The sequence below is a fragment of the Apteryx mantelli genome, chromosome 2 (genome assembly GCF_036417845.1).
Source record: "Apteryx mantelli isolate bAptMan1 chromosome 2, bAptMan1.hap1, whole genome shotgun sequence".
Classification (NCBI taxonomy): Eukaryota; Metazoa; Chordata; class Aves; order Apterygiformes; family Apterygidae; genus Apteryx; species Apteryx mantelli.
This window is the reverse complement of record NC_089979.1, coordinates 164,994,790-165,007,595: the sequence shown is the minus strand read 5'-3', so window position 1 is coordinate 165,007,595 and position 12,806 is coordinate 164,994,790. Positions and strand designations below refer to the sequence as shown.

The following is a 12,806-nucleotide window of genomic DNA, read 5'->3' as shown; positions in this document are numbered from 1 at the left end:
GAAAACACTGAACACTCAAAAAACAGATGCCAAGGTAAGGACACCTCATCAGTAGCTTCCATAACATTTCTTTCAGTCACAGTGCTGGGCTCAAAGAACAAGTTGTAAAAATGCAATTGCCTGTGTTATGAGGAAGGTCAGGCTAGAAGGCTCTTCAGGCCTTAAAATGCAAGGATGGTGGAGCAAGGGTTTCTTGGACATTTGCGTGTGGTCATATTACCTGCTGGAGGAACCTACAGTGGTGCGTGGTTCATTGCAGACCTAGTCACAAAAGCAAATGCACACACTTGTGGGGTTCCAGGGTTAAACCAAATGAGTGCTAGATAAAGGCATGCTACGTTAACACTGCTGTACCCTAATGCCAAGGTCTTCAGCATGCTCCTGCAACTGCTCCCCAGAGCTGGGCTTCACATCTAACCCAAACGAGAAGGAACCTACAGTCACTTCTTGTGGCTCGCATGAAACTCATTTGGTCTCAGCTGTTCTGCTCTCTGCCCTGTGTGTGCTCTCACCTCCCATCATGCTGAAAGTTAGTCCTAGTGCCCCAAGGATGTTGATGGGGAAATGTCTACTGCTGCTGACTGTGCTACTCCCTTCTGCAGGTGAACGGGCAACGTCTCCAGCATCTCAGTTACTTAACTTCTCTCTCTGTTTGAGTTCGGAGGAATTTTTTTTCTGTAGGAAGGACAATGTTCCTATGTCACCATTTAAATACACCTTCAATGAAATCATTTTGAGAAGAGCAAGCCTAGCCTGGTATCTGAGGATCCAAATGAACTGTGTCTGGACAACATCTCTTTTATACTCACTAGCTAGGAACCAAGAAATAGATTGTTTTCCTTCACATCTATGTACAAAGACACTAAATCAGGAGTTTAAGAACAAATCACTGCCCGCTTCTGAAGTGGGCACCAAGCACACAAACTCTCCCTTATCAATAAGGAGCAAAGTACCTCATTATTCACGCAGACCAAGTCCATCGTCTGTCCAAAAGCATCCGTGACTTTCTGCACCACTTCTTTGAATTTGACTGGTCTTGGAAACTGGATAATCCTGTATATGCAAATACAACAGCAGTCTCAAATTAGTAAAAGTAAACTAGAATTTCAGATTAGACTGACAGCTAAGCAAGGACCTATATTCTTCTGTCATCAAGCGCAAACCTTGCACCTTGTTTTTACGCTCATACAAATGCTGTTTGTCTGTATGCCCAAGAGGAGACTTGACCTACCCCGCAAGAATATCTACCCAAAATCTTAATATATCTCCTCTGCTCCTCCCCTACTGTGAGATATAGATTGGTAAGAAGGTAGGTTACATTGCTTTATTGGAGAAGCCCCAGGGTGATGCGCTTGTCAGTGATTTATCATCTCTGTTTTCAGCAAGTGGCTCTGAATAGGGAGGAGGGATGGCAGAGAGGATGGTGTGGTTTGACCTTCTGTGACCATCGCATGCAGCAGCTCTACAGGCACATATCAGCAGGTACGGTCTAGCGCTACACTGACATTACTTAGATTTTCTTTGGCTTTAACACGTACCTTAGAACATCAGTCTGCAAGTTTCCAGCCCTGTGTCCTGCCCTGCCACAGTCACCAAGTATCAAGCAGAGATGATTCCATGAAAATGTCAAGCAGGGAAGGGCGGGCAAGCTTTAACTCCCAGCTCTATTTTCATGGGACCTGTGCCCAAAATCTGGTTATCTTAAGTGTCATAGGCTACTAATCAAAGGACACATTTCTGTACCCTTGTAGCTGGGCTGCGGTTCAGCAGGGCTCAAGAGTTAGAAGGAGAGAGGATCCAACTGTGTACCCTCTGTGCCTGGTAAGAGGCATTTAATGATTTCCAGCTAGGAACCACTTTGCCTGTGTGCAAATCCCAGGAGGTATTTGTGGCAAGTGGGATGACTAGGCAAGGCTCTTGCATATAAAATTGTAGCTGATTTCAGGGGAATGAATCCTGCTGTGAGCTCATCTGCAGCTGGCCAAGCCTGTAGGATGTTGCTGAGTAAAAAGGGTAATTTGTCCCTGCACCTGGAAAGGGACTGGGTTAGATACATACCTTTTCTCTCCCTCATATTCAAACTTGATCCTGACATTTCGCTGCTGAAAGAAAGAGGAGAAAACAGTTAGCTCCCAAACTGCGTCCCAGACTGACACGCAGATCCAAAGGTCACAGCAATTCTCAGGAAAACTCCCCTAACTCCAGTGGATGTCTGGTCTGGTCTATTTAGGGCCAGCTGCTTTCTGAACTCATGGACTTCAGGGAAGCTCCACGCTGCTGATAAAAGAACTTGCCAAAAAAATACAGTCTTGTGTAAATGAGTGGACACCCACTTGTCTGTAACTGCTAGTTTTAATAAACCGCATTAATACAAGAGCAAATTTTCAAATGCTCCAAACTCACTTGGGAACAATGCACTACTATCAAAGGGAAAAGCATGTTAAATGCCTATGTCCGATGCCGATCTTCAGTGCTCCCACTGGTTTTACCCCAATGCTTTCTGTCTGGAAACCCAAAAAGCAAAGCTCAGGGGATGTTTAATAAAACACAGCAGCGTTTGGAATGGAGAAGAACAAAGCAAAAGCTACCATCCTTTAATGGAAGTAGAGAGACAGCGTTGAGTTTTAAAAACCAACAGTGCTGTTTTTTCATTGTTATTCCTATTTTCTCAGGACCTACAGAATGCAAAGTGAATCAGGCATCAATATACACAGTAAATGCCCAAGCAATGTACTGACCCACTGCTCACCCTGAGAGAAACCATTCGATTTGCCCAAAGAAGAGCCAGCGGCATCCTGGGCAGACTGGGCACGCAGCTGTGCAGACGCCGCTCAAAGCCACTTCTCCCATCCTCTATTTGTGCCTGCTTGGCAGCAATCACAAGACCACAAGGAGCCTTTTCATTCATGCAGCTTCTCAGACCTCGCATTAGCCAAGCGTCCCCTTGGCTTGCGCCAAGAGTTTCCAGTGGTCTCAAGGCAGATCAAAAACCCCTTTGCTTCCCAGACCAGGTTCAGTGGCTCCAGTTAACCGGGGCTCTGTCCTGCTAATGCCCACAAGCCTCCCCAGTCGGTGGCTTTCTTTCCATGGAGAAGAGCACAGCGGGTGTAACAGCGGGGAGGAATCAGGCTCGCGCCGCCTGCATCTCAAAGGGACGGTCCCCGGACGGGTGGGTGACAGCCCTTCCTGAGCCAGGGCCTTATCTCTCGCCCTGGATTTCCAGCGCATGAAGGCACACTTTCCATCCTCGCCAAGGGAAAGCAGAGACGCAGCACAACCGCTTTGTCCCTAATGAGGAAAATGAGCTGGCCGCGAGTCCTCAGATTTATTTATAAACCGACAGCTCCCCGCGCGCTGCAAACACCCGCCGAAGTTCAGGAAGTTGAGCCTAGAGGCCATTCAGTTGAAAAGCTTAAAAACCCTGGGAGATTCAGGGTAACGCTCTGTATCACCTAAAACTCGCCCTTTTCAGCTCTCCCCCTGGCATACGCCGTGTTTGCAGACAGGACTGGAAGAACCAGTGCTGGGACCATCACGAAACGGGGCGTTCCAGCAGCGTTACGGGCCCGCGCTGACATCACCCCCGTATCTGCCGCCAGGTCTCCAGATCCACAAAATTTGGACAAACTCCAGGCTCGCTTCTACAACCAGGCCCAAACCTTAAACATACCAGACTAGCTCTCAAACCGTCCAAAATTCAAAAGGAGAAGAGACGACCAAAACCAAGCTGGGCTTGAAGGTCCAAATCATTCTAGAGAGACAGGCAGATATGGGTGCGATTCCTACCTCCAATGATCTGTTGGAGAGAAAAAGATGGGTCCTCTTATGTCAATTTTTATTTGCACATCAGTCTCTGAACAGGGCTTAGTTCACCTCTCCCGGCTGCCAGTCTGGATTCACTGCATGTAACTCCATAGAGTCCTTCTCCAAGGTGAGAGAAAAACCAGGGCAAGAAGCTTTCAAGGTTTGTCCTTCCAAAGGAGCAGGACACATAAGGGCAAAAGCTCGCGCCGCTCTGGCCTCGCCGCAGGAAACCTTTCAAAACCCAGGTTTCACTTTCAGCGCAGAGCCGACCACGGCGCCGGACTGGGATCGAACATGCACTGCGTGTTTACACCGAGCAAAACAACTTCTCAGACAAAAAAAAGTTTAAGAAACAGCTGGCGGCTGGAAAAGGTCGGAACACTTGTATAAAGCTCCAGAGGGAGAAGAAAAGAGGGGAGGGGAAAAAAAAGAAAAGAAAAAAAAAAAAGGCCACATCCCTGCTGCATCCTTTTCTTCTACAGCTGATAGAAAACCCACTAACTGCTCCCTTCCTTCAAAGAAACTGAGCTCTTAAACCTGTAAGCATCTGAAAGAAGAAGAAAAAAATATATATATGTATATGTGTATACATACATTATGGGGAGTTGGCTACAGTTTTATTTGCAGTCTTCCCTTGGCTTGCTCAAGCTTTCGACCCACAGCTAAGGCTGAATCCATCACCATTACCAGGAACGAGGACTTTTTTTTTCCCCTTTAAAAAGAAGCTGGCAGTGCCCAAAGCCCTAGGAAGAGCGCAGGGTCCCAGAGGGAGGCAAAGAGCTTCCAATAAATAAATAAATAAATAAATAAATAAAATTGCAGGGGAGCAGACACTTATTTTGGCCATTTGAAACATCGAGGAATAGAGGAAAACAAAAACCCCACAGCCCCAGTCGCCTCCCTGCACCGTAACCCACCCAGAGGAGCCCCACGAACCCCAGGGGGGCCCTGCCCCACGGTGACGCTGCCCTGGTCCCGCTGGGGCAGCGCGGGGAGCTAAATCCCATTTCCCAGGGGTGGATTGGCTCTTGGGCCCACGCACGAGCGAGCGCGACGGCACGCAGGGAAAAAACAACAACAAAAAAAAGCGCTTCCAAACGAGCTGAATCACGCTCTTCTGCAGAGATCCCCCAGGAGCCAACTGCTGTTTGTAATAAAAACGCACACAGAGCGCAGCAGGCTGGAAGCGGCTTTGGGGGGAACCGGAGGCAGCGCCGGTGGGTGCCAAGCATCCTCAAACAGGCAAAACACCCGCAGGGCCCAGGCGTCCTGAGCCAGCTGTGCCCGGCTGTGTCACCGCCCCACCGCTCGTTGCAGATGGGGATGGGACAACCGATTCTCCCGGGAAACAGGCAGCGAAGGCAAGAGCTCACGTGCAAAAGTCCTCCTGCGAGCAAGCACGGCACCCTGGGGCTACAGCTCCGCGCACGGATGCACAGCACCGAGCACGCTGGCGCGATTTCTAGTTGCACGTGCGCACCCCGAGTTGGGGAATGCTCCGTGTTGGGGCGTGAGGGCAGGCAGGACGTCACCACTTTGGATCCACCTTTTTTAATAACTCCCACTTTCCGCACGTGAAGCTGCCACGGTGCAAAACCCCGCGCCCGGTTGGGGTTTGAGTTCCAGTTGGACTTCATCCCGTCCTCTGCTCCTCCCAAATTCTGGCATTTTCAGAAACAGTGTTCTGGTCTGACCCCATCTCTACAGTTAGCTTTTAAAGCAGCTCTTGACAAACCTCGCTGGGAATAGCTTTGCCCGTGGTGGGACACCACGGGGACCGAGCCTTTCCATCCCTCCTTCCACCCAAACCAAAGGTTGCTTCCCAAACCAGCAGGTTCTGCCAACTCCAGAGTTAACCTTTCGCAGGTCAAGAAATGCAGGAACATCACCGCAAAGGGCCTGGGGCCTCCTCGGCCCTTGGCCGCTGCGTTTCAAGGGGAGCGAAGGGGCGCGGGGTGGAGAGAGGCTTGTCCCAGCTCTGCTCTCCCGCTGCTGCCTGACCTCAGGTGGCTGCTCTGCCTCAGTTTCCCCACTGGGTAAAATGGGGGCAATGAAAGGGACCCATTCCTGCATGGTGGAGGATAAGATGAGGAATTACTTTCACCTCTCTCGCACTTCCCACTTGTTGGCTTTGGAAACAACGAAGAAAAAAAACACACCAAACGCACAGAGCGCTTTGGCGTCCAAGTGTACGAGCTCTAGTCACCCCTCCGTACTAACTCAACGCGGTGGGTTTTCTCTCCCGCTTCTGGCTTCAGTCAAGAAAAATCAGCACCCCAGAGCCAGGCCGAGGGGGCTTCGCCGACTCGCGAGCGGTTTGAATTAGTTCTGCGCTTGCCGCTGCTTTTAGCAACGGGACATTCGTTACAAGCCAGACAGCTGGCCTGCATCCCGAAACCACAATAGGAGATGACTCATGGGCGTCATTAGGAATGATCCCCGCAGAGCCCCCCACGCTCTTCGGGTTATTCGGCAATCCGGCACAAAAAGGTTTTTGTCCGGGATTGCCCCCTTCTCCTTCCAGTGGGTGGGAGTTCCGAGGTATTCAGGTCCCCCTGGGTCCTTACAGCCCTTTTCCTCCCAAAAGAAGGCCCAGCCTGCGAGCAGCTCAGAGGTGACAGAAAGATGATGTCTAGGGGGTTCACTGCTCCCTGCTGCCCTGATATTTTTGTTTTACAAAGCAGCACAACATGTTTATCCAACACCACCTACCTGGCAAGAGAGCTTTTTCCCAGGTGGATTTTTCCCAGGGATTATCACTTAGCACCCAAGTCAGCTCCACACACTGACACAGGAAAGCCTCTTGCTCAAATCCCTGAGCCTCCACTGCCTTTGCCATCTCCAGCTAAGCTTTTTGCCTCCAGTGCTGCTCTGGGTCCCTTGCTTCTGCCCTCCAGTGACAACCCTTGCAGCTCCCCTAGCAGAGACCCCTATCTTCGAGGTGAGATTTAGGGATCCCCATCATATTCCCCAGAGGGGATAATGCCAACTTGGCCAATGCCAACCTGGAGATCTAACAGATGAAGAGCCCTAGAACATGAGCTATATTTTATTCTATTTGTTAGCGTGCCTTGTCCTGCATCCAGCTTGCAAGAGAAAAGACGGTCGAGAGGTAATTTACTGAAAGAACAACTTCTAGGTCAGTCTGACATTTGTTGTCCTGTGTCTGGGAAAACATTCCTCCTAAAAATTGGACTTTACTGCCATGGGAGAGCTTGCAGTCAAAATTAATGCGGCAGAGGAATTGCTAGCTGTCATCAGCTGCGATAGAGGCCCCCGCCAATGCCTTGTCATTGCAGCAAGGCGCAGCACTGACAACCAACTTCGTACTGCTAGTTGCCAAGTGCTATTTATATGAATAAATGAATGTGCATATAAATAGACAGACACAAAATAAATGTTCACAATCGTTGCTTCCTTCTCCTCCATGCTTTTGTTTGGGTTTTCTAATTCCTTGTGGTCTCGCTTCTTATCCCACTCATCTTTTTCATAAGTGAGCGCAATGTACATCTTTCTCATGCCATCTCCTCCTTCCTCTCTCTCCCACCACCTAAGAATGGAGCAACCGCTATACCCAAACTCCTCGGTCCGGTCAGGCCACAAGAGCAGCCGAAAGGACTCCTTCCAGGACATCAGAGGATGCAACAGAAATAATGTCAGGGCGATCTCTCCGTTCCCAGAGGATGACTCCCTTTTAAAGATGATGGCTTGCATGCAGCAGGACGAGGGCATCCACCTCCCTTCCTCTGCCTTGTTCTCAGCAGCCAAAGGGCAGCGTAACGCAATGGTTAGCACGTTTGACCAGGGCTGGGGAGACTCGTGATGAGCTACCGCATCTGGTGCCAGTTCATTGGGCAATCTAAGAGAAGAAACTCTCCCCATCATGCCCCAGGTATTATTATACCCATTTCTGGCTTATTCTATCATGCAGCATTGGACATGCAGAAACTCAGCCTCAGTCCAAACCACATTGGCAAGGAGAGTACACCCCCCCCAAAAAAAAAAAAAAAAAGAAAGACTGCTTTTTAAACAATTTGTCTAAGGATAAGTTCACTACAAAAAAATGATCTGAAACAGATCTGTCAGTATCTTCAGGAAAAAATATTGTGTAGGACACACCAACATAGGCTACTTTCTTGCGTGGCCCAGCCTACGAGCAGTACTACGTGACAGGCTCAAAATTTCATCTTCTGTCAAGAGGGCTTGAAGGAACCACTGAGAGAGACAGATGAGATAGCACTTTTGTTGTGCTTCTCGGTAGATCAAAAAAATGCTGCAAGCCACAAAAAGACAGTTAGTCAACACATTCCTGTTTAAAATGTTTTTCAGTGGAAAACTGGAACACTGATTAAAGGATTCCCCTGCCTCAGAAAAGTATTTCTTTCCACAGAAGCTTTTTTTTTTTTTTTAATCTAAAAACTGAATGTCCAGAACCCAAGTATTTCAGTGTGAATGTGTTGCTGCAGGGCCTCATAGAAATCTCATTGCTGATGTCCCTTAAGAGGAGAATTTAGATGTCTAAATGCCCCACAGCTCACCCTTCCTCTCCAGGGAGACCGTGTAGTGCATCCTTCAGCCCAACCAGGCAACCTGGTCAAGCAGAAAACTGGGAACACCAAGTACCAAAGGAACAACCAGCCCCAGGGATAACAGCAGCATTTCCAAAGCAATCTTTTCCCCCGCCAAATTCTTTGCTGAAAACGAGGAAAAAACAAGTGTCCCAAACAAGTCAATTAAAACTTTCTGAGCTGCAAACATGAACCAAGTCGCCAGTAATTCCACCTCCTTCGGCCCCTCCCCACCTCGCAGACAAGACTCGATCATCCCGCGAGCCAGACTTGTTCCAGCTAGTCCAGCTAAGTGAAGCAACAATTCAGCACACTCCAACGCCCTTCATCTCGTGGGGCCGGTCGGTCTGAATCCTCAGCCCCGGATACGAGAGGAGCAGGACGCTGACTGTTTGCGCCTCCTCCATCACAGAGCTCTGAGTAACTCTGAGCCCGCAGCTATAGCTGGTCTGGTTACAGGTAAAAAGATAAAATCATGAAAGAGGTAATGCTTTCCCGAGCACCAATGCCATAATTGGGAAGAACATTTTGATCCTCAGCATAATAAAATTAAATGCAAGTGGCAGCCAACAACCCTAAAGCTTTTATCAGAGAACAACATAACCCTACTGGTGATCTATAAATGAAGATAAGGAATGGATGGGTTGCGAATGCAAGATTCTTCTACAATTTTATGTAACTTTTGTACTTAATGATTCACCCAATGAAAATTTACTTTCCTTGTTTCCAACTAAGTATCTGGTTAACTGTATATATGCAGTGTTTATAGTTACAGCTTTCAAAAATGACAGCAGGAATTTTCTCCCTTTGCAAAAAAAAAAAAAAAAAAAAAGCAAATATGTTATTTAAGAAAAGTCTCAAAAGCTTTGCTTTCCCCAAAGCATCCTGAGATGGCTTGGTATGGTCCCCACCCATCAACTAGCAGCAAATGCTACCCTCAGAGCCAGCCCAGGCTGTGCTGGATTGTCCGATTTGCCTGCAGCTGCAGAAAGCCAACTCCGAATTTCTCTGGTCTGTTTTGTAAACATCTCGGATGTATTTCAGCATGAGCTGAACACAACCCCAGTGATTCAACTTGGACAGCTGCTACCTCCAGGACACACTTTTAAACAGACGGGCAACGTGCGCATGTGTTTTCATCTGCCTGTGTCTAGGAAGTCTACAGGGATTCAGGAAAAGTATTTTTCTCTTCGGCATCCAGAGTTGTTACTAGCACAAGTGCCACTAAAATACGCCTGACAATTGCAAATGACAGTTTGTTTTCTTGCTTGCTAGGCCCTCAGTGACTGTCAAGCTGATTACAAGCTTATTCAAAGCCACAGCACTAGAAGTGGAATTCCAAGGGGATTTGACTGTATATATGTCTCCAACAGCTCGCTGGTCTTTTATTTTATTTATTTATTTATTTTTATTTTTTGGTATTTTGACAACTGAATTCTTTCTTCACAATCTTAGTGTTTTATGGCATTTGTTCCATATGCAAATAAGATATTAAATCCACCTCGGCTCTTATGTCAGTGTCAGTGGATAACTTCTCACATTGCCCAAGGGGCGTTTTTTGCTCTGCAAATCAAAACTGTATGTGTAGCAGGGCCAAAGTGTTTGGGATTAGGAACATAAAGATAAACATCAGCAATTAATATTTAAACACTTTATGTAAGACTGACATTCTTCCTCCCAAAAGAGGCTGGGTGTCTACAGCTCAAAGTTGGCAGTCTACCCTTAAACTATCCGGCGTATAATATTTATCATGCACACATTCTAATCCCATCAACACTGTCAATAAGTAATTGAGTAATGCAAATCTTAAAACTGCATAGCCTGTAACAGTTCTACTAGATTTAGTGCTACATAAGAGAAAGAAGTGCCTTGGGGTGGGATTTGAGATTTAGGACGAGTTTCGGGCTCATATATTTAGGTATGATTTTTGGGGTCACACTCCTCCATCTCCCCTCTGTGACACAGCCTCTTGCACTGTGCTGCAACGGTACCAAACATCCACATCCTGCAGCTCTGGGGAAAAGCATCTGCTGTCTCCTCATGGCACCTCACTGGCAATATCGCAAGTCCTAGTTCTGCCACCATCATCACCAGGCCCACCTCTTACACGGGCTCTACTCCAGCAGAGCCAAACTCTGCCGGAGTTTGTGGAGGACTCCAGAGACATCTTACCTGTTTGCCAGAGTGGACACTGTTTTTATTCCTGTTGTTGTCCAGCAGCCCCCCACATTTGCCCAATGCTGCCAAATCCTTCATAATAGAGTTCAGAGCTTCTTCTGCATCTGCAAAAGAAGGAGAGACAACTGAAGCAGGCCAGGCAGCTTTGCCCTCAAAGGCACTGAGCAAAAACACAAGGCTACACACGCAGTCTTTCAACACAAATGCTTCATAGTCCTGATGCCCAGCCTTCCTACTGCAGAGGCATTCAAAGACACCTCAGCACAACCCCTCCAAGCCCACTGCATGCCTGAAATACAGGTTTCTTCATCACAGGAGAGACAGAGCTCCTCAGAAAAGCCATTAGCTGAGCACAGGCTGCCACCACCTCAACAGCTCCTGCGTCCTGCAGCCTACGCCTGCTGCCCACCAGGCCCTTGGGAGAGGTACCCATAGGCTAAATGTTCTGTCCTGAGGGCTGGATCCCATCTGAGAGCTACAAGCTGGGTGCTCCATAGGACAGCAACCTTTTGGGACCCAGCGAGCTCGCACAGCAAGTGATGGAGAACAACCTGGTTCTTCATCTCCTCTTCATTACCAAGACTTAATTTAAGACACTTGAGAGCCACAGTGGGTTGTCAGAACTGGAGTCAGTGGTAAATGAGGGGAGAGGACAAGAAACCCACCAGAAAAAGGCAACAAAATCTGACCATTGAGGATGGAAGAGACGTGCGCTGAGAGCACATATGGCATTTCTGATTTCTGCTGTAACATGAAGAATTTTGGTTCACTCATTTGGTCTGAAACCAATCTGTGCCTTTTTAACTCTTTCACATCTACGGCCATGGTCTCTTAAAGAAGCTATAAACTATTGCATTGGGAAATACCAACTACAAGCAGTAAAAGACCAGTTAAGGACCCAGGGCATAGTATACCCATTTGGAGGGAGTGACAACCTGTTGCATGCTGCCATGCTCATGATACAGTTAAGAGGGGCAGGCATTAGGCACCTGCAGCTTATTATTGTATAAATACAAATACAGCTACTGCATTTTGTGTAAAACCAGGTGTCTCCAGGAACAGAGCCTGCAGATCTAACTCAAAGTCTGCAAATACGTGAGGATCACAAAACTATACAAAATCACATGGGGCTGGGTCCAAATACTGAGGTTCATTCCTCAGGGAGAAAACATTCCCTGGATCCTCATGCTCAGATACAGCACCACCTCCTCTTTTTCTGCTCTTCTTCTGTCACGTGTGGCTAGGTTATCTCAGGACTGAACCTGCAACAAAAAGGGGCTTCTCAGGCATGCCGTGTACCCAGAGCCATCTCATTAGAGAAACAAGGGAAAAAAAACAGGGGAGAAAGTGTTTAAAATCCAGGGTCCTTTCCATTTTAGAGCTCAGAAAATAATTTTCTTGCAGCATACAACGTGTGTACGTGTGTGTGTGTATTTTTATATATATATAAAATATTATATATATATATTATATATATATATATATAAAGCACATGTATAAATATATATTGACAGTGCAATTCCACTCTCCCTCCATCTTTCCCTTTCCATTGAAAACAGGCAGGGGAGGGAGCATAGCATGAAACGCTACAATATAGCATTGAAGAAAATGTAAAAAAGACAGAAACAAGCAAAAACAAAACAAACAAAAAACAACCAACAAATCAAAAAACCACCACACTTTCATTTCTAGTTCAGGAAAGAACAAAAGACCTAGAATTTTCCCCTACTTTTTTTTTTTTCCTCCCTAAAAGGGACCTCTGGGGAAAAGAATATTTTTCCAGAGAGATTTTTGTCGTAGGAAAAAATAAAAAAATAAAAACTTAAAAAAAAGCAATAAAAATAAAAATAATAAAAATACCCACACACTGCCCTCCAGGAATTTTCCACCAAAAAAACCCCCCTCTCCCCACATTTTTTCCTTTCCAGGCCAAGTGACAATACGACTTTCCTAAACTTGCTGCCCTGGTGCATCATCCACAACCTCACAACCGAGCAGGGCTCTCACCTGCCACCACAGAGCCAGGCTGCTGCTAGCGAAAACCCTTGGACGGCCACCGCTCCCCCATTTTTGGGGACACCCATGGATGTGCCCAGCAGGGTCTGCAAAGAGACTAATTTCGGGCTAAGCCACGGATGCCCTGCAACCATATCCCAGGACAACAGACAGGAACAGGGGAGCGCTTTAATTCAGGACAGTCACCCAGTTTGTCCCCGGTCTTTCTTTAGGGACACGGGGACTCTGAGGACGCAGACA

General features: G+C 47.3%; 1 protein-coding gene across 1 annotated transcript in view; it reads right to left on the bottom strand.

Annotated features, from left to right (window-relative positions):
• LOC106494845 (mitogen-activated protein kinase kinase kinase 3-like) overlaps positions 1-12,806 on the bottom strand; it is a 78,478-nt gene that overhangs the window by 30,771 nt on the left and 34,901 nt on the right. The window contains exons 3-5 of the mRNA XM_067291985.1: positions 10,545-10,654; positions 2,059-2,102; positions 954-1,053 (exon numbers count right to left, since the gene is read on the bottom strand). Coding sequence (XP_067148086.1) covers positions 954-1,053; positions 2,059-2,102; positions 10,545-10,654 — 254 coding nt within the window. The remainder of the gene's footprint in view (positions 1-953; positions 1,054-2,058; positions 2,103-10,544; positions 10,655-12,806) is intronic.